Raw genomic sequence first — 27,410 nt, 5'->3', positions numbered from 1 at the left:
TCAGATTTGGAGACCAAAACTGTACGCAATACTCCAGGTGTGGTCTCACCAAGACCCTGTACAACTGCAGTAGAACCTCACTGCTCCTATACTCAAATCCTTTTGCAATGAAAGCTAACATACCATTCGCTTTCTTTACTGCCTGCTGCACCTGCATGCCTACCTTCAATGACTGGTGTACCATGACACCCAGGTCTCGCTGCATCTCCCCCTTTCCCAATCGGCCACCATTTAGATAATAGTCTGCTTTCCCGTTTTTGCCACCAAAATGGATAACCTCACATTTATCCACATTATACTGCATTTGCCAAACATTTGCCCACTCACCCAGCCTATCCAAGTCACCTTGCAGTCTCCTAGCATCCTCCTCACAGCTAACACGGCCCCCTAGCTTAGCGTCATCCACAAACTTGGAGATGTTGCCTTCAATTCCCTCGTCCAGATCATTAATATATATTGTAAATAGCTGGGGTCCCAGCACTGAGCCTTGCGTACCCCACTAGTCACTGCCTGCCATTGTGAAAAGGACCCGTTTACTCCTACTCTTTGCTTCCTGTTTGCCAGCCAGTTCTCTATCCACATCAATACTGAACCCCCAATGCCTTGTGCTTTAAGTTTGTATACTAATCTCATTTTCATTGTACCTCAGTAAATAAATGTGACAATAATGGACCAAAACCTAAACTACTAGCTGGGCCTAGGCTCGGTTTTTTTCTGCGCATCTTTGCTTGTGGACAGACTTATTTCTGTGTCTTCCACTCCACCCAACATTATTACAGGGCGGTACAGTGGCACAGCGGTAGAGTTGCTGCCTCACTACGGGTGCTGTCGTTCTCTCCGTAACCTGCGTGCATTTACTCCGGGATCTCTGGTTTGCTCCAACACTCCAAAGACGTACAGGTTTATAGGTTAATTGGCTGGGTGTCATTGAAAATTATCCCTAGTGTGTGTAGGATAGTGTTATAGTGTATCGTGTCTTTTTTTTTTTCTTTCTTTCTTTCTTTTTTTCTCTTTTTTCCTCCCACAAATATGTATATTTCCGCGAGCATTGCCACTTTTCATTTCACTGCACATCTCGTATGTGTATGTGACGAATAAACTTGACTTGACATCGCTGGTCGGCGTGGACTCGATGGGCCGAAAGGCCTGTTTCCGTGCTGTATCTCTAAACTAAACTTACAATATTTTTGTTGCTGGTTTTGTGACCTCAAGTTTGACAGATCTATTTAAAAATTCAGTGAACTGGTATGTTAATGATCATACAGTATGTGTTCCTACTTTTGTTTAGTTAGCTTCATTAGAGACACAGGCCCTTCGGCCCACCGTGTCTGCATCACCAGCGATCACCACACTTTATCCTACACACACTGGTGACAATTTACACTTATACCAAGCCAATTAACTTACAAACCTACACATCTTTGGAGTGTGGGAGGAAACTGGAAATCTCGGCGTAAACCCATGCTGAGAACGTACATTCTTTGCCATCTGTTATGGCTAGAACAAATACTTGTCCTTTGCAAATAATGTACATAATCCTTGTACTATACATCAGTATCAGAATCTGTCCTCCTGATTAAGTTTACAGATGGTACGCCTCGTTGTCAGCTTCCCCTCAGCCAACAATGAATCATTCAAAGTTTCCTTGCTTCGATCTGTCATTTTCAAACCTTATTCTTCCATATCTCTAGTCTCCCTCTCCCCTGACTCTCAGTCTGCAGAAGGGTCTCGACCCGAAACGTCACCCACTCTCACCTTCTCTCCAGAGATGCTGCCTGCGTCACTTCAGGATTTTGTGCCTATCTTCGGTGTAAACCAGCATCTGCACTTCCTTCCTACACAGTATCAGAATGAAATCCTGTCTCTCCTCTCATAAGGTCATAAGGAATAGAATTAAGTCAGTCGGTCCATCAAGTCTACTCCGCCATTCAATCATGGCTGATCTATCTCTCCCTCTCCTAACCCTATTCTCCTGCTCCCCATAACCTCTGACACCTGCACTAATCTAGTACCTATCTATCTCTGTCTTAAAAATATCCACTGATTTGGCCTCCACAGCCTCCTGTGGCAAACAAAAAATCCACAGATTCACCACCCTCAGGCTAAAGAAATGTCTCCTCATCTACTTCATAAAAGAGCGTCCTTTAATTCTGAGACTATGACCTCTAGTCCTGGACTCTCCCACTAGAGGAAACATCCTTTCCACATCCACTCTACCAAGCCTTTCAATGAGGTCCCCCCTCATTCTTCTAAACTCCAGCGAGTACAGGCCCAGTGCCGACAAACGCTCATCATAGGTTAACCTACTCACCTAGGATCATTCTCGTAAACCTCATGTGGACATTTGTGGAATTCCCTGACACAGAGGGTAGTGGAGGCCAAATCACTGGATGGATTTAAGAGAGAGTTAGATAGAGCTCTAGGGGCTAGTTGAATCAAGGGATATGGGGAGAAGGCAGATACGGGTCATTATTGCCATAGAGGGAGTGCAGAGAAGGTTCACCAGACTGATTCCTGGGATGTCAGGACTGTCTTATGAAGAAAGACTGGATAGACTTGGTTTATACTCTCTAGAATTTAGGAGATTGAGAGGGGATCTTATAGAAACTTACAAAATTCTTAAGGGGTTGGACAGGCTAGATGCAGGAAGATTGTTCCCGATGTTAGGGAAGTCCAGGACAAGGGGTCACAGCTTAAGGATGAGGGGGAAATCCTTTAAAACCGAGATGAGAAGAACTTTTTTCACAACGAGAGTGGTGAATCTCTGGAACTCTCTGCCACAGAAGGTAGTTGAGGCCAGTTCATTGGCTATATTTAAGAGGGAGTTAGATGTGGCCCTTGTGGCTAAGGGGATCAGGGGGTATGGAGAGAAGGCAGGTACGGGATACTGAGTTGGATGATCAGCCATGATCATATTGAATGGCGGTGGAGGCTCGAAGGGCCGAATGGCCTCTACTCCTGCACCTAATTTCTATGTTTCTATGGTCTCCTCCTGCATCTATTTTCTATATTTCTATGACCCTCTCCAGGCCAGCATATCCTTCCTCAGATATGGTGCCTAACATTGTTCACAATACCCTCGACATTGATATGTGGGCTGATTACCTGGTAGATTTGGATGGTTCGCTTGCTTTGGCACGGCCCGATAGAGACGTTTTGGATGCTCCTGCGGATCCTCTGATGCTAGGGATTTTGACTCTGCTAATTACAGATTTGGAGGAAGGATGCGACCCAGAAGCGAAGGGTGCAGCCTTTGTGTCTGGCTGATCCAGCTTCAGCTCCTGCTTGGCCTCAACTTTCTGCTGCTTCTGCTGCATAGCTTTCTGGCTTTCGTCCAGTTTCCAATCCTGCCACCATTTCTGCTCTGCAGAGGCCAAACAATAAAAAGCTCAGTCGCATCACATCTCGTCTCATTGTCTTTATAACACGGCAACAGGAAGCTGCAAGATGCTGCTAACTTACGACGAAAAAAAGACTCTGCGGGTCAGGCAGCATCTCTGGAGGGATGGGATTGGTGGCATTTCGGGTCTGGGCCCTTCTTCAGACTGATTGTAGCAGGCGGGGGCAGGACAAACCTGGCAAGTGATAGGTGGATACGGGTGACGGGTGGTTGGCAGATGGGAGGAGTAAGTGACAAAGGCTGGAGGTGATAAGGAGACAAAAGGGCGTCAGATAAGGAGAGGAGTGTGGCCAGAGGAAGGGGTGTACGTGGAAGGGTAAAAGGGTAATAAAAGGGAAATATATGACTCGGAAGAGTGATGAGTGTACAGAGGAGGGGAAGGGAGCAGGGTGACTGGCATGGTGGGAGAAATATTTGCACAGTGGGTTGGAGGGGAAGTGGGAGAAGGGTACTTGAAATTCAACAATTCAATGTGCATACCGTTTATCTGTAAGCTACCCGAGGGGAATATGGGGTGCTGTGTGGACACTCATGATACTAAATTCAAGCTCCTCATTTCCAAGTGCTTTCAGCACAATACTATATTGTATTTTGGACCGTCACAGATAAATGGAAGTACAGAGCTCACAAAGTAATTGGTTATAAAGTCATAGAGTGATACAGTGTGGAAACATGCCCTTTGGCTTGCCCACACCGGCCAACAATGTCCCAGCTACACTAGTCCCACCTGCCTACGTTTGGCCCATATCCCTCCAAACCTGTCCTATCCGCGTACCTGTCTGTTTCTTAAACGTTGGGATAGTCCCATCCTCAACTACCTCCTCTGGCAGCTTGTTCCATACACCCACCACCCTTTGTGTGAAAAATGTTATAGGAGCAGAATGAGGCCATTCGGCCCATCGTCTACTCTGCCATTCAATCTATATCTCCCTCTCAACCCCATTCCCCGTAACCCATGACCCCGAGCTGTTCATTTACGGATTAGTTCCATCGGCGGCTCTCCGGACATTGGTTTGTTCTCCAAGCTGATGCTGGCTCTGAAGCTCAGGCATGCATCTTCAATCAGTATTTTGGCTTTTGCTGGAGTAGTCTCATTGTCAAAGTCGACAATCTGGGACAGGCCAAGCATGTACAGAGCGTTACTATCGCAAGGAGTCTTTTCGACTCTTAATTGGCACACCTATAAAAAGAGGAATTGTACCGTTACAGAGATCTGACTGACGAACGTCATGCAAGCTAAGCAACAAGGCTGATTTTTTTTTTATAGTCTGGTTTAGTTTAGAGATACAGTGTGGAAACAGGCCCTTCATCCCACTGTGTCCACGCCGACCAACAAACACTCATACTAGTTGTATCCTACACATTAGGGACATTTTACAGAGGCCAATTAACCTACAGACCTGTATGTCTTTGGAATGTGGGAGAAAATCGGAGCACAGGGAGAAAACCCGAGTAAGTCTGTGGCGCGTGAGGCAGGAGCTTTACTGCCGTGCCATAGTGCCACACTAAATGGTGTTTTAGACAAAGGCATTGCTAAGGGTAGTCAATCAGTAGGTATTGCTGAGAATTGCTGGTTTCCAATGTATATTATGGTCAAATGGGCAGCACAGTGGTGCAGCTGGCAGAGCCACTGCCTGACAGTGCCAGAGATCCGGGTTCACTCCTGATCTCGGGTGCAGTCTGTGGGGAGTTTTCACGTTCTCCCTGTGACCGCATTGGTTTCCTCCAGGTGCTCTGGTTTCCTCCCTCATCCCAAAGATGTGCGGTACTTTAGGTTAATTGGCCCTCTGTAAATTGCCCTGAGTGTGTAGGGAGTGGATGAGAAAGGGAGATAACGAAGAACGGTCAAATGCTACCTTGATTTCACGGTGAGTCACTCACACTGACCATACCTACGGAATTCAGCTTCTTGGTCCCTATTTGGATCAAGCCGCTAAAGAGGTCTGGAGCCAAGGGAACTGGGCAAAACCTAAACTGGGCCTCATTAAGCATATTATTGCTGAATAATTCCACTTGATTGCACTGTCAGCAACATCTTCCATCAGAAGGTAGACTCTAAATGCTGGAGTAACTCAGCGGGTCAGTATCTCTGGAGAGAAGGAATGGGTGACGTTTCAGGTCGAGACAATAGACAATAGGTGCAGGAGTAGGCCATTCGGCCCTTCGAGCCAGCACAGCCATTCAATGCATGGCCATTTAAAGACTGCATGGATGAACTACAAAAATTGTTCATCCCAGTTTGGCAAAAGAATAAATCAGGGAAGGTAGTGCATCCGTGGATAACAAGGGAATTCAGGGATAGTATCAAAGCGAAGGATGATGCGTACAAATTAGCCAGAAAAAGCAGCATACCAGAGGACTGGGAGAAATTCAGAGACCAGCAGAGGAGGACAAAGGGCTTAATTAGGAAAGGAAAAATAGATTATGAAAGAAAACTGGCAGGGAACATAAAAACTGACTGCAAAAGTTTTTATAGATATGTGAAAAGAAGGAGATTAGTTAAAACAAATATAGGTCCCTTGCAGTCAGAAACAGGCGAGTTGATCATGGGGAACAAGGATATGGCGGACCAATTGAATAACTACTTTGGTTCCGACTTCACTAAGGAAGACATAAATAATCTGCCGGAAATAGCAGGGGACCGCGGGTCAAAGGAGTTGGAGGAATTGAGTGAAATCCAGGTTAGTCGGGAAGTGGTGTTGGGTAAATTGAATGGATTAAAGGCTGATAAATCCCCAGGGCCAGATAGGCTGCATCCCAGAGTAATTAAGGAAGTAGCTCCAGAAATAGTGGATGCATTAGTAATAATCTTTCAAAACTCTTTAGATTCTGGAGTAGTTCCTGAGGATTGGCGGGTAGCAAACGTAACCCCACTTTTTAAGAAGGGAGGGAGAGAGAAAACGGGGGAATTACAGACCAGTTAGTCTAACATCGGTAGTGGGGAAACTGCTAGAGTCAGTTATTAAAGATGGGATAGCAGCACATTTGGAAAGTGGTGAAATCATTGGACAAAGTCAGCATGGATTTACGAAAGGTAAATCATGTCTGACGAATCTTATAGAATTTTTCAAGGATGTAACTAGTAGCGTGGATAGGGGAGAACCAGTGGATGTGGTGTATCTGGACTTCCAGAAGGCTTTCGACAAGGTCCCACATAAGAGATTAGTATACAAACTTAAAGCACAAGGCATTGGGGGTTCAGTATTGATGTGGATAGAGAACTGGTTGGCAAACAGGAAGCAAAGAGTAGGAGTAAACGGGTCCTTTTCACAATGGCAGGCAGTGACTAGTGGGGTACCGCAAGGCTCAGTGCTGGGACCCCAGCTATTTACAATATATATTAATTATCTGGATGAGGGAATTGAAAGCAATCTCTCCAAGTTTGCGGATGACACTAAGCTGGGGGGCAGTGTTAGCTGTGAGGAGGATGCTAGGAGACTGCAAGGTGACTTGGATAGGCTGGGGGAGTGGGCAAATGTTTGGCAGATGCAGTATAATGTGGATAAATGTGAGGTTATCCATTTTGGTGGCAAAAACAGGAAAGCAGACTATTATCTAAATGGTGGCCGATTAGGAAAAGGGGAGATGCAGCGAGACCTGGGTGTCATGGTACACCAGTCATTGAAAGTAGGCATGCAGGTGCAGCAGGCAGTGAAGAAAGTGAATGGTATGTTAGCTTTCATAGCAAAAGGATTTGAGTATAGGAGCTGGGAGGTTCTACTGCAGTTGTACAGGGTCTTGGTGAGACCACACCTGGAGTATTGCGTACAGTTTTGGTCTCCAAATCTGAGGAAGGACATTATTGCCATAGAGGGAGTGCAGAGAAGGTTCACCAGACTGATTCCTGGGATGTCAGGACTGTCTTATGAAGAAAGACTGGATAGACTTGGTTTATACTCTCTAGAATTTAGGAGATTGAGAGGGGATCTTATAGAAACTTACAAAATTCTTAAGGGGTTGGACAGGCTAGATGCAGGAAGATTGTTCCCGATGTTGGGGAAGTCCAGGACAAGGGGTCACAGCTTAAGGATAAGGGGAAATCCTTTAAAACCGAGATAAGAAAAACTTTTTTCACACAGATCTCTGGAACTCTCTGCCACAGAGGGTAGTTGAGGCCAGTTCATTGGCTATATTTAAGAGGGAGTTAGATGTGGCCCTTGTGGCTAAGGGGATCAGAGGGTATGGAGAGAAAGCAGGTACGGGATACTGAGTTGGATGATCAGCCATGATCATATTGAATGGCGGTGCAGGCTCGAAGGGCCGAATGGCCTACTCCTGTACCTAATTTCTATGTTTTTAATGTGATCATGGCTGATCATCCCCAATCACTACCCTGCTACTGCCTTCTCCCCATATCCCCTGACTCCGCTATCTTTAAGGGCCCTGTCTAGCTCTCTCTTGAAAGCATCCAGAGAACCGGCCTCCACCGCCCTCTGAGGCAGAGAATTCCACAGACTCACCACTCTCTGTGAGAAAAAAGTGTTTCCTCATCTCCGTTCTAAATGGCTTACCCCTTATTCTTAAACTGTGGCCCCTGGTTCTGGACTACCACAACATCAGGAACATGTTTCCTGCCTCTAGCGTGTCCAAACCCTTAACAATCTTATATGCTTCAAACCCTTCTTCAGACTGATCTACATTTGATTTAAACTAGCATCTGCATTTCTTTCCTAAACATCTTCCATTAGTTTATTGATGACTGAGTGTAGACTGATTGGACTGTAATGAATGGATTGGATTAGTGCTTAGTGCATTGTTGGGTAGGTGTCAACATTGTAGTTGTTCTGGCACGACTTGGCTAGCAGCATAGTTAATTCAAAGGTACTACAATGGTTCTGAAGAAGGGTCTCGACCCGAAATGTCGCCTTTTTCCCTCACTATATATATGCTGCCTCACCCGCTGAGTTTCTCCAGCATTTTTGTCTTCCTTGGATTTTCTAGCATCTGCAGTTCCTTCTTAAACAATGGGGATGATGTATGGCCCATGCTTATTGCTGTATCCCATGCCTTCAGCCATCACTTGGGGTCAAGGAAAGAGCGTTCACGTCCCGGCCCTGTTTCTACCACCAGGCACAAGAAGCACAAGAAGCCATTGTATGCTGATGCCGAGAAGTGTGTTCATCTCTGGCTGAACAACATCTAATCTCCACAAGAAGAAGAAGCCATATCTTGTTATAATGTGGAGTGAATGGAAATAGGTGGCGACTGGTTCCATGATGGTGATGCTGTCAGGAGGGTCACCCACACAACATTGTGTGCCTGAACATGACCGTACAGGCAACATTCCTGCAGTCTGTGTCTACCTTTCATTTAAACCAGCATCTGCAGTTCTTTCCTACACATGACTGTACAAGCTTCAGCTTCCTCTTCTACGCTCGGATGTTGGGTCATGATGATGTTCTTTGAAATTGCTCCATTTGCCAGCTGTTTAATTGCCCACCGCCATTCATGAATAGATGTGGCAAGACGGCAGAGGGGTTGATGTGATCTGTCGGTTATGGCGTTGTTACCACAGGCATTTGCTTGCTGGTTTTGCTGTTTAGCATGCTTGCATGCCATGCTAGAGGCAGGAAACATGCTCCCGATGTTGGGGGGGGGTCCAGAACCAGGGGCCACAGTTTAAGAATAAGGGGTAAGCTATTTAGAATGGAGATGAGGAAACACTTTTTCACACAGAGAGTGGTGGGTCTGTGGAATTCTCTGCCTCAGAGGGCGGTGGTGGCAGGTTCTCTGGATGCTTTCCACATCAGTCTGAAGAAGTGCCTCGACCCGAAACGTGGCCTATTTCCTTCGCTCCATAGATGCTGCCTCACCCGCTGAGTTTCTCCAGCATTTTTGTCTACCTCCTTGTGAGGGCGGTGGTGACCGGTTCTCTGGATACTTTCAAGAGAGAGCTAGATAGGGCTCTTAAAGATAGCGGAGTCTGGGGATATGGGGAGAAGGCAGGAAAGGGGTACTGATTGGGGATGATCAGCCATGATCACATTGAATGGCGGTGCTAGCTCGAAGGGCTGAATGGCCTACTCCTGCACCTATTGTCTATTATTGTGTTGCAACTTTGTCAGGTTGTTTTTGTAGGCATGTCTGGAGCTGCCTCTGCCTCTGTACTCATTACTGAATCAGGACTGATCGTCTAGAATATAGAAACAAGGAACTGTAGATGCATGGATAGGTGACGTTTCGGCTCAGGCTTCTTCTTCAGACTCACAATCTGAAGAAGGGTCCTGTCCTAAATCATCACCTATCCATGTTCTCCAGTGATGCTGCAGTTACTCCAGCACTTTGCATCTTTTTGTCACATGCTGGAACGATTGAGTGAGGGACATGCCGGGCCAGGAGTTTCAGATTGGGGAGGTGCATATTTCTGCTGTTGACGATGATCTACAGACCTGGTTTGAGCTTGCAGGTCTGTCCTGGGCCGATCTCACTTGGGACATTGGTAGTGCCGTATGACACAACAGTGAAAACTTGAGGTGTGAGGTTGAGATTAACACCACAAGAAATCTATGCTGGTCTTTCCTGCATTAGTCATGGATGTGTGACAGGTCGACCCCAGAGGATGAGGTGCAGGGAGGTTTACCCTCAGGTGAGTTGTTCTATCTGCTGCCAACAAAGTCAAGCAAAGATTGGCACTAAAAGCTGGAGGCATGCAGTGGGTCAGGCAGCAACTCTGGAGAAACGGAAGTGATGTTTTGGGTCGAGACCCTTCTTCAGACTGTCTGAGTTCCTGAGTTACTCCAGCTTTTTTTGGTCTATCTTTGGTTTAAACCAGCATCTGCAGTTCCTTCCTGCACAGCAAAGTCAGGCAGTTGTGTGTGCTCTAGAATTCAGCCAGCAGTTTTGGTTTGGGTTTAGGATTATTATTGTCATGTGGGTGGGGCGAGGTACAGTGAGAAGCGGCTGCAATCTATCCAAACAGATCAGCCGTACGTAAATACAATCACGCCAAACTCAAGTACAATAGGTGGAGCAAAGAGGAAGGACCAGCGTGCAGAACAGTTCTCAGTGCTTGACAGACCTAACTTCATTGAATGCATTACTCATTAATTATATATTATTAATTGAATTTAAATTCAACAGTTGCCATGGTAATACATTAATTCATATCTTTATATGATTAGCCCCACACTCTCTGCTAATTTAACCATGCTCCCAACTTATAAACAATGCAGAATGGATTGGCACCAGCAAATCGATTTATAGAAAAGATTTTTTACCATATAGTCAATTAATTAAACATTAGTATTGCTTTAATATTTATAAAATACTGGACAGACTTGGATTGTTTTCTCTGGAATTTCGGAAGATAAGAGGAGACCCAATAGTACATAAAGTTATGAGAGGCATTGATAGGGTAGACAGTCAGAGTCTTTTTCCCAGATTGGAAGTTACAAAAATTTGAGGGCACACCTTTAAGATGAGAGGGGCAGTTTAAAGATGATGTGTGGGGAAAGTTTTTTTGCACAGTGAGTGGTGGATGCCTAGAACGCACTGGGAGGAGTGGTGGTGGAGGCAGATGTGATATTGGATTTAGGAGGCTTTTAGTTATGGATATGCAAGGAACGGAGGAACATGGATCATGTGCAGGCAGAGAAGATTAATTTAACTTGCCATCATGTCGACAGACATTGTGGGCAAAAGGGTTTGCGACAGTGCTGTATCTGTTCTATGATCTTGTTCTAATATAGTGCTTAACGGACCTGGACAGAAGGAAAAATGTTGTATGTGTAAGAAAGAACTGCAGATGCTGGTTTAAATCAAAGGTAGACACAAAATGCTGGAGTAACTCAGCGGTGAGGCAGCATCTCTGGAGAGAAGAAATGGGCGACGTTTCGGGTCGAGACCCTTCTTCAGACTGATGTCAGGGAAAGGTGCGGGAAAAAGGATGGAATGTAGTCAGAAACAGTAAGGCAAGTGGGAGAACTGGGAAGGGGAAGGGGATGGAGAGAAAAAGCAAGAGCTATCTGATATTAGAGAAGTCAATGTTCATACCGCTGGGGTGTAAACTACCCAAGCGAAATATTAGGTGCTGTTCCTCCAATTTGCGCTGGGCCTCACTCTGACAATGCAGGAGGCCCAGGACAGAAAAGTCATATTGGGAATGGGAAGGGGAGTTGAAGTGCTGGGCCACAGGGAGATCAGGGAGGTGAAGACGGACTGAGCAGGGGTGTTCAGTGAAACGATCGCCGAGCCTGCGCTTGGTCTCGCCGATGTAGAGAAGTTGACAACTGGAACAGTGGATACAGTAGATGAGGTTGGAGGAGGTGCAAGTGAACCTCTGCCTCACCTGGAAAGACTATTTGGGTCCTTGGATGAAGTCGAGGGGGAAGGTAAAGGGACAGGGGTTGCAAGGGAAAGTACCCGGGGAGGGGGTGGTTTGGGTGGGAAAGGATGAGTTGACCAGGGAGTTTGGGAGCGTACGGTCTCTGCAGAAAGCAGAAAGGGGTGAAGATGGGAAGATGTGGCCAGTAGTGGGATCCTGTTGGAGGTGGCAAAATGTTGGAGAATTATGGGGGGAGGGGGAGTGAGCGCAGAACTGTGGGATATCGAGGAGACCCTAGTGAGAGCCTCATCTATAATGGAAGAGGGGAACCCCAGTTTCCTAATGAATGAGGACATCTCCGATGCCCTGGTATGGAACACCTCATCCTGGGCGCAGATGCGGGTAGATGGAGGAATTAGCAGTAGGGGATAGAGTCTTTACAGGAATCAGGGTGGGAAGAAGTGTAGTGCAGATAGCCATGGGAGTCAGTAGGTTTGTAGTAGATGTCGGTCAATAGTCTGTTTCCTGTCATGGAGACGGTGAGATCTAGAAACGGTGGGGAGATGTTGGAGATGGTCCACGTTCTATGTTCTATAACCATTAAAATAATTAATTACCAGTTTACTCGCATTTTAAGATTATTATGTCTGATATAATCAATGTTTTATTGTCAATATATAATACTGAATCACAGTAATTTCTGATATAGTCCATACCGTTTGTTGCATCTCTAGTAGTTCATGGCAGACTGGAATACTGGTGTGTTTTAATATTAATGCCAAATTCTCACATCTACTACTGATGAACTCTTCACTCACATTTGGCTTTTTGCAAATCAAGTCTAAAAGGGTAAAATGGGCCTCAAGAAGCAGCCATTCCAAGTCATGAACTAAAGTTCCACGATATTGATATTTGGACAAAGCCCAGGCGGCTAAATCTGCAGAACTGATAACACAGAAGATTAGTTGGAACTCAATTCAACTAAGATTTCAAAACAATATTCCCCTGTTCTCGTCTTGCTGAGTTTGGCAAATCGACCACATTAATGTACAAGGATATAGAGGAATTCAATATTACCTCTGTGATATCCCACGGCACGCACCTGAATAAAGACCAAAGACAGACACAAAAAGCTGGCATCATTCAGCAGGTCAGGCAGCATCTCTGAAGAAAATGAATAGGTGACGTTTTGGGTCAAGACCCTTCTTCAGACTGAGAGTCAGGGGAAAGGAGGAAACAAGAGATCTAGATGGTGCGTGGGACAAATTGAATGGAAGATATGCAAAAAGCAACAATAATGAAGAGAATGTGAAGCCCACAATGGCACATTGTTGGCTGTGAGATAGGTGATAAGGTTATACAGACTGTGGAACTCAAAAGGATGACAGTAAAACAAGGAGGACAACTGGGGTGGGGGAGGCACAGAGAGAGACTGGGTGCAAGGGTTACTTGAAGTTAGAGACATCAATATTAAACCGCTGAGGTGTAAGCTGCCCAAGCGAAATATTAGATGCTGTTCCTCCAATTTGCTTTTGGCCTCACTCTGACAGTGGAGGAGGCCCTGGACAGAAAGGTCAGATTGGGAATGGGAAGGGGAGTTAAAGTGTTTGTCAACCAGGAGATAATGTTGTTGTCGAGTAAAGACTCTTAGAGGAATTGGTGATGAGACACAGCAGCTCAAGAAACTGATTCAGACAAAACCATTTGCTTTCAGGTGAAGAAGGAATAATGGGGAAAACTCACATTAATAATTGGTCTTTGAGTTAATTAAATCTTTAATATATCTTTATTTCTTTCTGTGGTGAATGCTTTCAGCTCCTTATTACAAGTATTTCTAAAAGCAGTGGAATTCAATCTTTTGGAGTCTTTTCTAGCCTACCATTGAACAATGTTACGGCTCATGCCTTAGATAACTCATTGGCAAATGGCCTACATATTTGACTACCTAACATCCAAGGGTTTCGTTACATGCAAACAGCAATCTTACAATTAGTTTGAAAATCTTTTCTGTCTCTACAAGATTTTTTGATCCTCAGAAACAATAAAGAAGCACGTCCAAACTTCTACAATATATATGTGAAAAAATACTGAATATTTATATATTTTGATGCAAGAAAGCAATGTGTCCAGTGACTAATGAAATGCCACAGATTATTCACAAAGATTTATGCACTAAGTGTGGCAAAGAACAAGATCTCTCAGGCCAGCTAGTCCAGACCAAAGTTTATTCTCCTCAGAATTCTATTCCTATGTTCATTTTTATCATATTAATATCATAGTCATATAGTGAGTGTGGAAACAGGCCATTCAGCCCAACTTGCCCACACCAGCCAACATATCCCAGCTACACTAGTCCCACCTGCCTGCATTTCCCTCCAATCCTGTCCTATCCATGTACCTGTCTAATTGTTTCTTAAACATTGGAATAGTCCCAACGTCAACTATCTCCTCTGGCAGCTTGTTCCATACACCCACCACCCTTTGTGTGAAAAAGTTACCCCTCAGATTCCTATTAAATCTTTTCCCCTTCACCTTAATCCTATGTCCTCTGGTCCTAGATTCCCCTACTCTGGGCAAGAGACTCTGAATCTACCCGATCTATTTCTCTCATGATTTATACACCTCTATGAGATCACCACTCGTCCTCCTCCAAGGAATAGAGACCCAGCCTACTCAACCTCTCCCTGTAGCTCACACCCTCTAGTCCTGGCAATATCCACGTAAATCTTCTCTGTACCCTTTCTAGCTTTCTATTAATATTTCCTGTTTTATTAAGTAACTTCCAAATAAAAGCACCATCTAACCTAAAGATTCCCAAACATTTTTGCTTCAGGCATCCACAGCACTGATATTTAATTGTGTTGAGTCCTCCCCATATTACACTCCAAAAAAACATTGTTTTTATAATTGTACACCAATTCTTTGTCCTCAAAATGCACCCTTCTTACCTAGCCATGCTTCTTAATAGGAATCTGTATGTTTGAAAACCTAACATAACCTTACAAGACCATGAAATCTAGCTCATGTGATAGGAGCAGAATTAGGCCATTCGGCCTATCAAGTCTACTCCGCCATTCAATTATGACATCTATCTCTCCCTCCGAACCCCATCCTCCTGCCTTCTCCCCATAACCCTTGACACCCGTACTAATTGTAATGTAACTACTCGTAGACACAAAATGCAGGAGTAACTCAGCGGGACAGGCAGCATCTCTGGAGAGAAGGAATGGGTGGTTTCGGATTGAGACCCTTCTTCAGCCCCGAAACCGAAACGTCACCCATTCCTTCGCTTCAGAGATGTTGCTTGTCCCGCTGAGTTACTCCAGCATTCTATGTCGATCTTCGGTATAAACCAGCATCGGCAGTTCCTTCCTACACATAACTACTCTAGATGATATTTTTACTATGAAGATTGCAATTTGATATATTATCTTTCTCTAATTCAGCTTACTGAAAGCATCTGAGCATTAATTATACATTTCCTTGGTGCCTAAGCCTTCCCTGGATTTTTTTTTTTCACCGTATGTTTTGGCTTGGATTAAATCTTGAGCAGAAAACTAATTGCTGGAGGAACTCAGCGGGTCAGGCAGCATTTTAGGAGTGAATGGACAGACGGCGTTTTGTGCTGGGACCTTTAGAAACATAGAAAATAGGTGCTTGGGGACGCCATTTGGCCCTTCGAGCCAGCATTGGCGTTCATCTTGATCATGGCTGATCATCCACAATCTGTACCCCGTGCCTGCCTCCTCCCCATATCCCTTGATTCCGCTAGCTCCAAGAGCTCTATCTAACTCTCTTTTAAATTCATCCAGTGAATTGGCCTCCACTGCCCGCTGTGGCAGAGAATTCCACAAATTCACAACTCTCTGGGTGAAAAAGTTTTTTCTCATCTCAGTTTTAAATGGCCTTCCCTTTATTCTTAGACTGTGGGTCCTGGTTCTGGACTCCCCAACATTGGGAACATTTTTCCTGCATCTAGCTTGTCCAGTCCTTTTATAATTTTATATGTTTCTATAAGAATCCCTCTCATCCTTCCAACCTCCGGTGAATACAAGCCCAATCTTTCCTCATATGACAGTCCCGCCATCCCGGGGATTAACCTCGTGAACCTACGCAGCACTCCCTCAATGGCAAGGGTCTTTCATCAGACCCTGAATCTGTGGAAGGGTTCTAACCTGAAATGTGGTCTGTCCATTCCCTCCACAGATACTGACTGACCCTCTGAGTTCCTGCAGCAATTTGTATGTGCTGTAAATTCCAGCAACTGCGGTTTCTTGTGTCTCTCTTTGATTATCTCTTTGTTTAAGAAAGAATTGCAGATGCTGAAAAAATCGAAGGTAGACAAAAATGGTGGAGAAACTCAGGTTTCTCCTTTGGGTGTCGACCCGAAACGTCACCTATTCCTTCGCTCCATAGATGTTGCCTCACCTGCTGAGTTTCTCCACCATTTTTGTCTACCTTTGATTAAGTCTTGACTGTTTTGTCAGAAAATGATCCAGTGAAGTACTTAGGAGGAATAATTGCTGGAGAAGCTCAGCAGGTGAGGCAGCATCTATGGAGCGAAGGAAATAAGCGACGTTTCGGGTCGAGACCTTTCTTCAGACCCGGCCCGCCTCGACCCGAAACGTCGCCTATTTCCTTTGCTCCATAGGTGCTGCCTCACCCGCTGAATTTCTCCAGCAATTTTGTCTACCTTCAATTTTCCACCATCCTTCTTAAACAGTGAAGTACTTATGGAGTTTTTTTTAACCAGATTGCAGATTTAGAGCACGGAAACCAACCCTTCCGCTCAACTTGTCCATGACGACCAAGCTGCTCCATCTACACCCACATTTAGCCCATATCCTGCTGAACCTTTCCCCTCTATGTACCCGTCCAAGCATGTTTCAAGCATTGTTATTGTACCAGCCTCAACTACTTCCTCTGGCAGCTTGTTCCATATCCCCACCACCCTCTGTGTGAAAAAATATAAAACCTCTGCGTGACTTACATAAGTGTAAGTTATTATATGACACAGATGGCAAGGCTAATGAAAGATGGCACTTACAAATTAAGTACTTGCTCAGGAGTCATTGTTTTTTCCGGTAGACCTGCTGGCGGGTTGAAGAGAAATGTTCCTAACCTGAATATTCCTTTGTGGAACTGAATGTTCAGGAGAGAAATCGGATCTAGAGCGCGAAGACTTGGGCCTTCGTGACTAGAACAAAAAGAATGGAAAAACATCTTGTATGCAATGAGTTAAAAAACTAACAATTAATCAGCTACCTTATTTGTGAAAACTAACAGGCAATAAGTAAGGCAAGGTGATTCAGCTTTAGACTTTAGAGGTACATTGTGGAAACAGACTCTTCAACCCAACATATTCGCGCCTGTACACGAGGGACAATTTACCCTTTTTATCGAAGACAAGTAACCTACAAACCTGTAAGTCTTTGGAATGTGAGAGGAAACCAGAGCACCCGGAGAAAAAGCCATGTGGTCACAAGGAGAACGCACAAACTCTGTACAGACAAGCACCCATAGTCAGGATCGAACCGGGGTCTCTGGCGCTGTAAGGCAGCAGCTCTACCACTGCGCCACCCAGCTCACTGTTGCGTAAACTATCCAGCAACTTCGTCCCTGCTCGACAACTGTATGGATCTCCCAACCTGCCTCATTGCGGCCCTTGGAATTTATGTCTGTAACTGTGATGGGTCTGTCCCACCCCTTGGGGTGACGCCTGTATGGTCACTGAAAGAGTCCCACCTTTTTCTGGTCGCCGCTGGATTTTCAACATGATGGGTGCCGGCAGTAGCTGGGAAAATCGTGTAAGTGGGACAGGCCCTTAACGCTACAATGCTGTAGCAATATATTCTGTAGTGTGGCATTTCTCTCTTTGCGCTGCCTGATGCACTTGTGTATGTATGCCTTGATTCTACTCATCGTATGATTTGACAGCATAGAAGCTTTTCACTGCACCTTAGTACGTGACAACAATAAACATAGATGAGGCCCTCACACGTCTCCTCGGTACCCCGCAGCTCCGCCCTTGTTCCCCCTCCTAGTTGCAACAGAGACTAGAGTCCCCCTAGTCCAGTGATTCCCAGAGTTTTGATACCCGTGTACCTCTTCCTAAATTTTCGTAATCATGTATCCCTCGTGAAAAACAATCGTATTTCATTGTAAAAGTCGATAGCAATTGTCACGCTGGAGACTGCAAATTACTCAAATGCAGCAGCTATCACAACGGGAGTAGGTGAATTCATACAAAATATATAATTTATTTGCAAATATGTATATAAAATCATTCGTAACCATATACCAATTACAGCACGGAAACAGGCCATCTCGGCCCTACAAGTCCGTGCCGAACAATTATTTTCCCTTAGTCCCACCTGCCTGCACTCATACCATAACCCTCCATTCCCTTCTCATCCATATGCCTATCCAATTTATTTTTAAATTATACCAACGAACCTGCCTCCACCACTTCCACTGGAAGCTCATTCCACACCGCTACCACTCTCTGAGTAAAGAAGTTCCCCCTCATGTTACCCCTAAACTTCTGTCCCTTAATTCTGAAGTCATGTCCTCTTGTTTGAATCTTCCCTATTCTCAAAGGGAAAAGCTTGTCCACATCAACTCTGTCTATCCCTCTCATCATTTTAAAGTCCCCCCTTACCTTCTGCGCACCAGAGAATAAAGACATAACTTATTCAACCTTTCTCTGTAACTTAGTTGTTGAAACCCTAGGCAACATTCTAGTAAATCTCCTCTGTACTCTCTCTATTTTGTTGACATCCTTCCTATAATTGGGCGACCAAAATTGTACACCATACTCCAGATTTGGTATCTCCAATGCCTTGTACAATTTTAACATTACATCCCAGCTTCTATACTCAATGCTCTGATTTATAAAGGCTAGCATACTAAAAGCTTTCTTTACCACCCTATCTATATGAGATTCCACCTTCAAGGAACTATGCACGGTTATTCCCAGATCCCTCTGTTCAACTGCATTCTTCAATTTACCATGTACGTCCTATTTTGATTTGTCCTGCCAAGGTGTAGCACCTCACATTTATCAGCATTAAACTCCATCTGCCATCTTTCAGCCCATTCTTCCAAATGGCCACAGTATTTTTTTCTAATAATTAATCTGTTTCAGTAGTGCATAGCTGAAAATTGCCGCGTACCCCCTGAAGACCTTTTGTGTACCACTGGAGGTACTCGTACCCCACTTTGGGAGACACTGCCCTTGTCCTCACCTTTTCACCCCATCAGCCGTCACATACAACACATGATCCTTGGACATTTTCGCCGCCTCCGACGGGACCCCACCACATCTTCCCATCTCTCCCTCCTCTTTCCACCTTTCACAGAGACCATTCCCTCCGCAACTCCCTGGTTAACTCGTCCCTTCCCAACGAAACCACCTCCTCCCCTGGTACCTTCCCCTGCAACCGCAGGAGATGCAACACCTGTCCCTATACCTCCCCCCTCGACTATGCCCAGGGACCCCGACAATCCTTTCAGGTTAGGCAGAAGTTCACTTGCACCTCCTCCAACCTCATCTACTGTATCCGTTGTTTAAGCTGTATATCGGTGAGACCTATCGCAGACAGGGCGTTCATTTTGCTGGACATCTTCGCTCAGCCCGCGTGAAACAACATGATCTCCCGGTTGCTAAACACTTTCATTCTCCTTCCCATTCCCACACTGACCCTTCTGTCCTAGGTCTCCTCTAGAGTGAGGCTAATCGCAAATTGGAGGAACAGCATCTCATATTTCGCTTGGACAGCTTACAACCCAGTAGTATAAATATTGACTTCACTAACTTCAAGTAACCTCTGCATTCCCTCTCTCTCTCCATCCCTCCCCCATGCAAGTCGCAGCAAGTTCCCATTCTCATTTAGTAAACAGCTAACAAATGCCTGTTTCCTTTGTCATTGTTATTTTTTTGCATGTTTCATTTATTTGTTCTATATCTCTCTACATCACTGTCTATATCTCTCATTTCCCTTTCCCCGACTAGTCTCAAGAAGGGTCTCGACTCAAAACGTCACCCATTCTCCTAATCTGGTCTCCTAATCTGAGGAAAGACATTCTTGCCATAGAGGGAGTACAGAGAAGGTTCACCAGACTGATTCCTGGGATGTCAGGACTTTCATATGAAGAAAGACTGGATAGACTCGGTTTGTACTCGCTAGAATTTAGAAGATTGAGGGGGGATCTGATAGAAACTTTAAAAATTCTTAAGGGGTTGGACAGGCTAGATGCAGGAAGATTGTTCCCGATGTTGGGGAAGTCCAGAACAAGGGGTCACAGTTTAAGGATAACGGGGAAAACTTTTTTCACACAGTGGTGAATCTCTGGAACTCTCTGCCGCAGAAGGTAGTTGAGGCCAGTTCATTGGCTATATTTAAGAGGGAGTTAGATGTGGCCCTTGTGGCTAAAGGGATCAGGGGATATGGAGAGAAGGCAGGTACAGGATACTGAGTTGGATGATAAGCCATGATCATATTGAATGGCGGTGCAGACTTGAAGGGCTGAATGGCCTACTCCTGCACCTATTTTCTATGTTTCTATTCCATCTCTCCAGAGATGTGCCTGTCCAGCTGTGTTACTCCAGCATTTTGTGTCTAACAGCAGTTCCTTCCTATACAATAATAAACCAATCTTGCAGTAATCTAATAATAATCTGTGGCTTTTTATTGTTATTGTTTCCTTCTGTTGGCACACAACCTGATGGTCTTGGTTCAGACTTATTTAATTCTATGAGAGATAAAGGACTTTTTTTGGAGATACAGGCCCTTCGGCCCACCATGTCCATGCCGACCAACGATCACTTATAAACTAGTTCTATGTTATTCCACTTTTGTTTCCTACTCACTAGGGACAATTCACAGAAGCCAATTCATGTTCATAAGTTCCAGGAGTGAAATTAGGCCATTCGGCCCATCAAATAACCTACAAACCTGCACATCTTTGGAATGTGGGAGGAAACAAGAGCAGCTGGAGTAAACCCACGCAATCACAAGAAGAACGTGCAAACTCCACACAGACATGACCCATCGTCAGGATCGAACCCGGGTCTCTGGCACTGTGAGGCAGCAGCCCAAGCACATGTGGCTATGCTCTCCAAAACTGGAATATCTTGTTATTTGTAGTTGTTATATTTGTTATTCATTGAACATTTAATTTTCTCTTTCTTCCCCCGTTATGTACTATGTTTACATATTCACATATTGTGTCGTGCTGCAGCAAGTAAGAATTTCATTGTCCCATCTGGGACATATGACAATAAAACACTCTTGACTTGACACTTGTTTTGAACTACTTCAAAATTACCTTGGTGGGTACTCATCTGGAAACTGAAGCTGGGCCAATAATTTCTCTAAGCCCTGCTGCAGGTATTGAATAGCATATCGTGTTTGTGGGCCCAATCCATCATCCCGATCCAACACAACCAGACCTGTATAAAACCTGATGATAAATGAGGAAGTAGGAAATTTACATCAAGTTTGCACACTTGTCAGACTACACGTTTATTATATCTCTCTTGATTATGTTCGTTGGAACTAAAATTGCACAAGTCCTCGACTGTTGGTAAATGTTTTAGGTTCACACAAGATAATTATGTTCATAAGTTCTCGGAGCAGAATTAGGCCATTCGGCCCATCAAGTCTATTCCGCTATTCAATTATGGCTGATCTCTTTTTCCCTCTCAACCCCATTCTCCTGCCTTCGCTCCATAACCCCTGACACCTGTACTAATGGAGAATTTATCTTGATTTGTCAGCAGACCACCACCAGGGGCGCCGGGGAGATTTCAAGTCCTTGCCTCCCCGGAGATGTGGTCATCTTTTACTCACATTCTCTGGGCTCTGCAGCCTACCATCGATGGAGCTGGAAGCCGCCTCGGACTGTCGTGAGCCCCACCGCGGGGCGCGGACTTAACATCAGAACGGATCCCTTGCCTGGGATCGCTCCCACCGCGGACTTACCATCAAGGGCTCGCAGTCTCGAGTGAGGCCGAGTCGGGAGCTCCAACATCGCAGAAGGTTTGTCCAGCCCGACACGAGGTTCGATCACCCAGCGCGGGGGAGCTGACATCCCCTCCCCCGATGCTGAACATCTCAACGTGGAGGGCCCAAACGCCGCCGGCTACGGGAGTCAAGATCGCCCCGTCAACGGAGGGCAAGAGGCCCCCGACCGAGAAAGAACAAAGGAGGACACTTGAACTTTATTTCGCCTTCCATCAAAGTGGGGAATGTGTAGGAGTCACTGTGGTGGATGTTGATGTTAAAATGGGTTTTTGAGTGATCTGTTGCTTTTAATTGTATAACTGACCTGGCCAATGAAATTCCTCGTATGTTGCAAAACATACTTGGCGAATAAAGTGTGATTCTGATCTGTCCATCTCCGTCTTAAAAATATCCATTTGCTCGGCCTCCACAGCCGTCTGTGGCAATGAATTCCACAGATTCACCACCCTCCTCATCTGCTTCCTACAGGTATGTCCTTTAATGCTGAGGCTATGACCTTTGGTCCTAGACTCTCCCACTTTGCCCCAACAATATTTCCAAGAAATAATACAATATTTCCAGAGGCTCAAAGTAAACAGAAATTGAGCTGAGCAAATTGTCTCAACAATGGAGCCAAAATGAATGAGATTAGGGTGCTGATTTGAATCCAGAATGAGTTGCAAAAGGGCTGGAAGAAGTTCTACTTGATAGATTGGCACACGTCATTAGAATGCAGGGAAGTTCAACCTGGTTCTGGCGTTTTAGGCAGGATAAGCTGCGATCTTTCTGCGAGTGTCTGTCGAGGCTGATCTATCTTTCCCTCTCAACCCCATTCTCCTGCCTTGGCTCCATAACTGGACTAATATTGATTGACTAATATTGTTACGTAAACTACTTTGATATATTGAAAGAAGCTGTTCAAAGTAAAAACAAAGTTAGTTATTTTAATAACATTTATTCAATGATTTTATTACATCATGAATTGAAAAACCATGAAGGATGCCAACCAGATGATATTTTGTGTTACACGAGTTTTTCTGTTCTTTCTAGTTCCATCAAACAAATGTTTTCTTTTATGTGAAAAGTGTCTTTGCCCTTCCACTAGTTAGATATCAGTCAGCATCAGCTGGAGAGGAAGGCCTGGTGGTTTTGGCACTGATGCCAGAATCAAACTATTCTATTTTACTTTGGAGTCACGTGAGTGACTACGTGAAGACCCCGCCGGCACGCATTGCACAGCGACAGGCGGGGTGAAGAGTTCTCCCGCAGCGGCAAGGTTTAAAAACACCTGCAGGTAAGTTACTACTCTGAGGTCGCGTATTTTGCCCTTGTGTTCTCTGTTTCAGAAAACCATGGACAAGGGCAAGAAGTCAAAACGGGTCGCGTCTCGACTGGCTGCGGGGCACCGCGAAAGTTCCGGCAGTCAACAGCAACCGGTGGCACCTGGACCGCAGTCACTGCAGTCCGTAGTCACCGACTTAACATCTGCTCAGCTGGGACCAGCGCCGCGAGCTGCACAGCCCGAACCAGCACAGCGGACTGGTGGAAAGGCGAAGCAGAAGTCAGTCCGGCCGGTTGACTCGGATGAGTCGGGCCAGAAAGACTCGCTGCCGGGGAGCAGTGGAGGTGACCGCATTTCCCGCATGGAGCGGTTGATGGAGCAAATGCTCCAACGTGACATGCTGCTCTGTAACACGCAATATGAAATGAATTGCCTGAGGAAGAGCGCGATAAGACCTGCTTTGAACCCCAAATTTGCTGGGTTGTGCAAGACTGCCACTGCACAACTGCAAATACTGCTATTTGGAGGTAATTTATCCAAGCAGGTCAAAGAGCTCGACGAGGAGGCTAAGGCTGTTGGGCTCATGAAGGCGCCATCAACGAGCAAGACCACATATCCCAGACGGCAGCACCCCTATGCATCCACCAGCAGGCAACAACACCAGGATGCTGGTGAAAGCATGAGGGCCGTGCAACAACCACAAAGGTCTTTTTTAGGCCAAGGCCCAGAGCGACCCTCATGGAAGATGCGCCAATCCCACACTCTGGCGCCTCTTCCGCAGAAGAGACAGAAACAGAAGAAGTGAACACTCCACCGGTAACCATGGAGGTAGGTGGGTCTGGTTCCTTCCAGAACATAAAGGGTGTAAGTTCAGTACTAACTGTGGGTAGGTTACACCTGATTTGGGAGGCATGGAGGACTATTACTACGGACCCTTATATACTACAAAGTATTCAGGGATATATAATTGAGTTTATTCATAAAGACATTCCCCCAGTTCAACATGCGCCTAGCCCAGTGTTTGTGCTTTCACAACACGAAAAACTGGAAGGTCATGCAGAGCTGGGGAGGCTACATGCTAAAGGAGTAATAGAGAGATCAGAACATGACTCTCTAGAATTTGTATCCAACATATTTACAAAAAACAAAAAAGATGGTGGATGCCGCATCATCATTGATTTGACAAAACTGAATACTTTTGTAAAGTATATTCATTTCAAAATGGAAACATTTGTTACTGCCAAGCAATTGATTTCCGAAGGTTACTTCATGGCTTGCATCGATCTAAAAAGATGCATACTATTCGGTACCTATACAGAAGGATCATCGCCGATATCTGTAGTTTAACTGGATGGGGCAGATCTGGCAGTATAAGGCGTTGCCTAATGGGTTATCATCAGCCCCAAGACTATTTACCAAGATATTAAAACCCTGTGGGGAAAAACCTGGAACTAGCTAAATCAGCAGTTTCAGCTCCCAAACTATTGTTTGAAAAACTGGGTTTTATCATCCATCCAGATAAATCTAAGTTGACGCCATCCACAACTATGGATTATCTGAGGGTCACCATTCACATGTCTGTAACATTGCCAAAAAACAAAGCAGCAGACTTAGTGGCGGCCTGCAACAACCTGGTTGTCATCAGTCAACCATCTATTCGACCCAGTTTTTCAACAGGTATTCGACAGGTAGCAAGGGTAATTGGGAAACTTGTAGCTGCATTTCCAGCTACACAGTTTGGACCTTTGCATTATCAAAATTTACAAAGAGCAAAGGCGCAAGCACTAAAACAACATGCAGGTCATTTTGACAGACCAATGCAATTACCAGCAAAAGCAATTTTGGAGTTACAGTGGTGGAGGCAAAACATTTGGCATAGCTTCAGCCCCATCATTATCAGTAACCCATCATTCATATTACAAACTGATGCCAGCGCTCACGGCTGGGGTGCTACTAATACCATATCTAGTAGTGGTGGTAGATGGACAACACATGAAGCATCGTTACTACAAACACTGGGTATAAACTATTTAGAGATGTTGGGTGCCTTTTATGGGCTAAAAGCATATTGCTCAACAATGCACCATCTGCATGTCCGCCTACAAATTGATAATACCACAGTGGTGGCATATATTAATCATATGGGTGGAATTAAATCAATATCGTGTGACAATCTGGCTAATACAATCTGGCAATGGTGTGTCAATAGAAATATTTGGCTATCAGCAACTTACCTACCAGGTAAACTCAATACAGTGGCAGACACCAGGTCACGAAAATTTAATGACAACACTGAATGGATGTTGGACCACAAAGTATTTGCTGATATTGTAACGCGATATGGAACACCAGATATTGATCTTTTTGCATCTAGACTAAATTACCAGTTGCCAACATATGTCGCTTGGGAACCAGACCCTGGGGCAGCAGCGATGGACTGGGGAAAATTGTTTTTCTATGCCTTTTCCCCCCTTCTGCCTCATCAGTCGGGTCTTACGCAAAATACAAATAGACACTGCGTCAGGTATTTTGGTGGTACCCGATTGGCCTACTCAGCCATGGTTCGATGTGATTCTCGACATGGTCTCGGAACCATGCATGTCCATCACCAAACTACAAAATCTGTTGGTCCATCCTGTAACAGGCGAGAGTCACCCATGCCATGACAGGGTCAATCTGTTGATTTGCAGAATCTAAAGAGACCATTCCTGGATCTGGGGTTGACGGATAGAACAATCAACATGATCACGGCAGCTTACCGGGAATCAACGAAGAAGCAATACCTCTCATATATCAGAAAATGGGAGATGTATTGCACAAGGACTGATATATCATACAACTCAGCCACCGTCACCAATGTCCTACAATTCCTGGCCAGCCTTCATTTCGATGAAGGTCTCAGCTATAGTGCTATCAACAGCGCCAGAAGTGCCCTGTCAGCATACTTGTGGCAGGGACAAGGACAGCACTCCATGGGATCTCACCCTCTAGTTTCTAAACTTATGAGGGGTGTATACCAAAGATCTTAGAGCAGAGCAAGATGGGCTACTCCTGCGAAATACAATGGGCTAACGTGTAGTACGCTACGGAGGGGATCCTGGGCATTTTTCCCCGCCCATTTTAGTAACCGGAGCCTACCTGACCCGACCCGACTCGCAGTGTAATCAATGTTGCGGGGCAACAGTTTGTGTGTGTGATTATAGGGTTAGATTCATAATTCTGTCAGTTCATACTTCTTGTCAAGAATAAAATTTGACTCTGGTAATTGTCTTTTTTAATGTTTTTTAAATCATTTCTTTTTAAATGGCTCACACACAGTGTTTGAGTTGATTTTGTAGTAACCGGAACCGACCCGACTCGCAGGGTAATTGACATTGCGGGGGAAGTTTTTGTGTGTGATATAGGGTTAGATTCATAATTTTGTTAATTCTTGTTAAAGAATAAAATGTTTATAAACACACATACATAAATGTGATATAAATGTATATAATCATATAACACACACAATTATATTTCTTCTGATCCAATGATGAAGTTTATTTCAGACTAGACAAGGGACATTAAATAAGAAACATTGTAAACCTCCCCGCAACTTCACACACACTAGGCCTTATCCCACCCCTCAACTCTCCCCCCCCCCCCCCCCCCCCCCCCCCCCCCCCGGGCCCACCCCCCACCTCCCTCCTCCCCCCGGGCCCCCCACCCCCTCCCTCGCCTGCCCCCACACTACCCCCTCTCCCCCCCTCCTATGCCCCTCTCCCCGCTGCCCCGTCCCCCCCCCGGCCCACTCCCCCCTCTCCCCGCTGCTCCCGGGCCCCACATTCCCCGGCCCCCCTCCTCCCCCCGGGCCCCACACCCCCTCTCCCCGGGCCCCACACCCCCTCTCCCCGGGCCCCACACTCCCTCTCCCCGGGCCCCACACCCCCTCGCGCTCTCCCCGGGCCCCACACCCCCTCTCCCCCGGCCCCACACTCCGTCTCCCTGGGCCCCACACCCCCCCTCCCCCGGGCCCCACCCCCTCACCCCCTCTCCCCGGGGCCCCACACCCCCTCTCCCCCGGGCCCCCACACCCCTCTCCCCGGGCCGTGGGCCCCCACTCCCCTCCCCGGGCCCCACACCCCCCACTCCCTCTCCCCGGGCCCCCACCCCCCCTCCCCGGGCCCCACACCCCCCTCTCCCCGGGCCCCACACCCCCTCTCTCCCCGGCCCCCACACCCCCACTCTCCCCGGGGGCCCCACACCCCCTCCCCGGGGCCCCACACCCCCTCTCCCCGGCCCCACACTCCCTCTCCCCGGGCCCCCACCCCCTCTCCCCCGGGCCCCACACCCCCCTCTCCCCGGGCCCCACCCGGGGGTGGCCCCCACTCTCCCCGGGCCCCACACCCCCCCTCCCCCGGTCCCACACCCCCCCCCCCCCGGGCCCCACACTCCCTCTCCCCGGGCCCCACACCCCCTCTC

The 27,410-nt window shown here is 46.1% G+C and overlaps 1 protein-coding gene across 1 annotated transcript in view; it reads right to left on the bottom strand.

The window, feature by feature from the left end:
- LOC129699236 (uncharacterized) overlaps positions 1–27,410 on the bottom strand; it is an 89,333-nt gene that overhangs the window by 19,131 nt on the left and 42,792 nt on the right. Inside the window, exons 12-16 of the mRNA XM_055638852.1 lie at positions 20,994–21,128; positions 16,711–16,860; positions 12,380–12,608; positions 4,379–4,580; positions 3,106–3,364 (exon numbers count right to left, since the gene is read on the bottom strand). Of these exons, the coding sequence (XP_055494827.1) occupies positions 3,106–3,364; positions 4,379–4,580; positions 12,380–12,608; positions 16,711–16,860; positions 20,994–21,128 (975 nt within the window). The remainder of the gene's footprint in view (positions 1–3,105; positions 3,365–4,378; positions 4,581–12,379; positions 12,609–16,710; positions 16,861–20,993; positions 21,129–27,410) is intronic.

Source organism: Leucoraja erinacea, chromosome 8 (assembly GCF_028641065.1).
Source record: "Leucoraja erinacea ecotype New England chromosome 8, Leri_hhj_1, whole genome shotgun sequence".
Taxonomy (NCBI): Eukaryota; Metazoa; Chordata; class Chondrichthyes; order Rajiformes; family Rajidae; genus Leucoraja; species Leucoraja erinaceus.
Note: the sequence above shows the minus strand (reverse complement) of the source record. Positions and strands in the feature narration are given on the sequence as shown.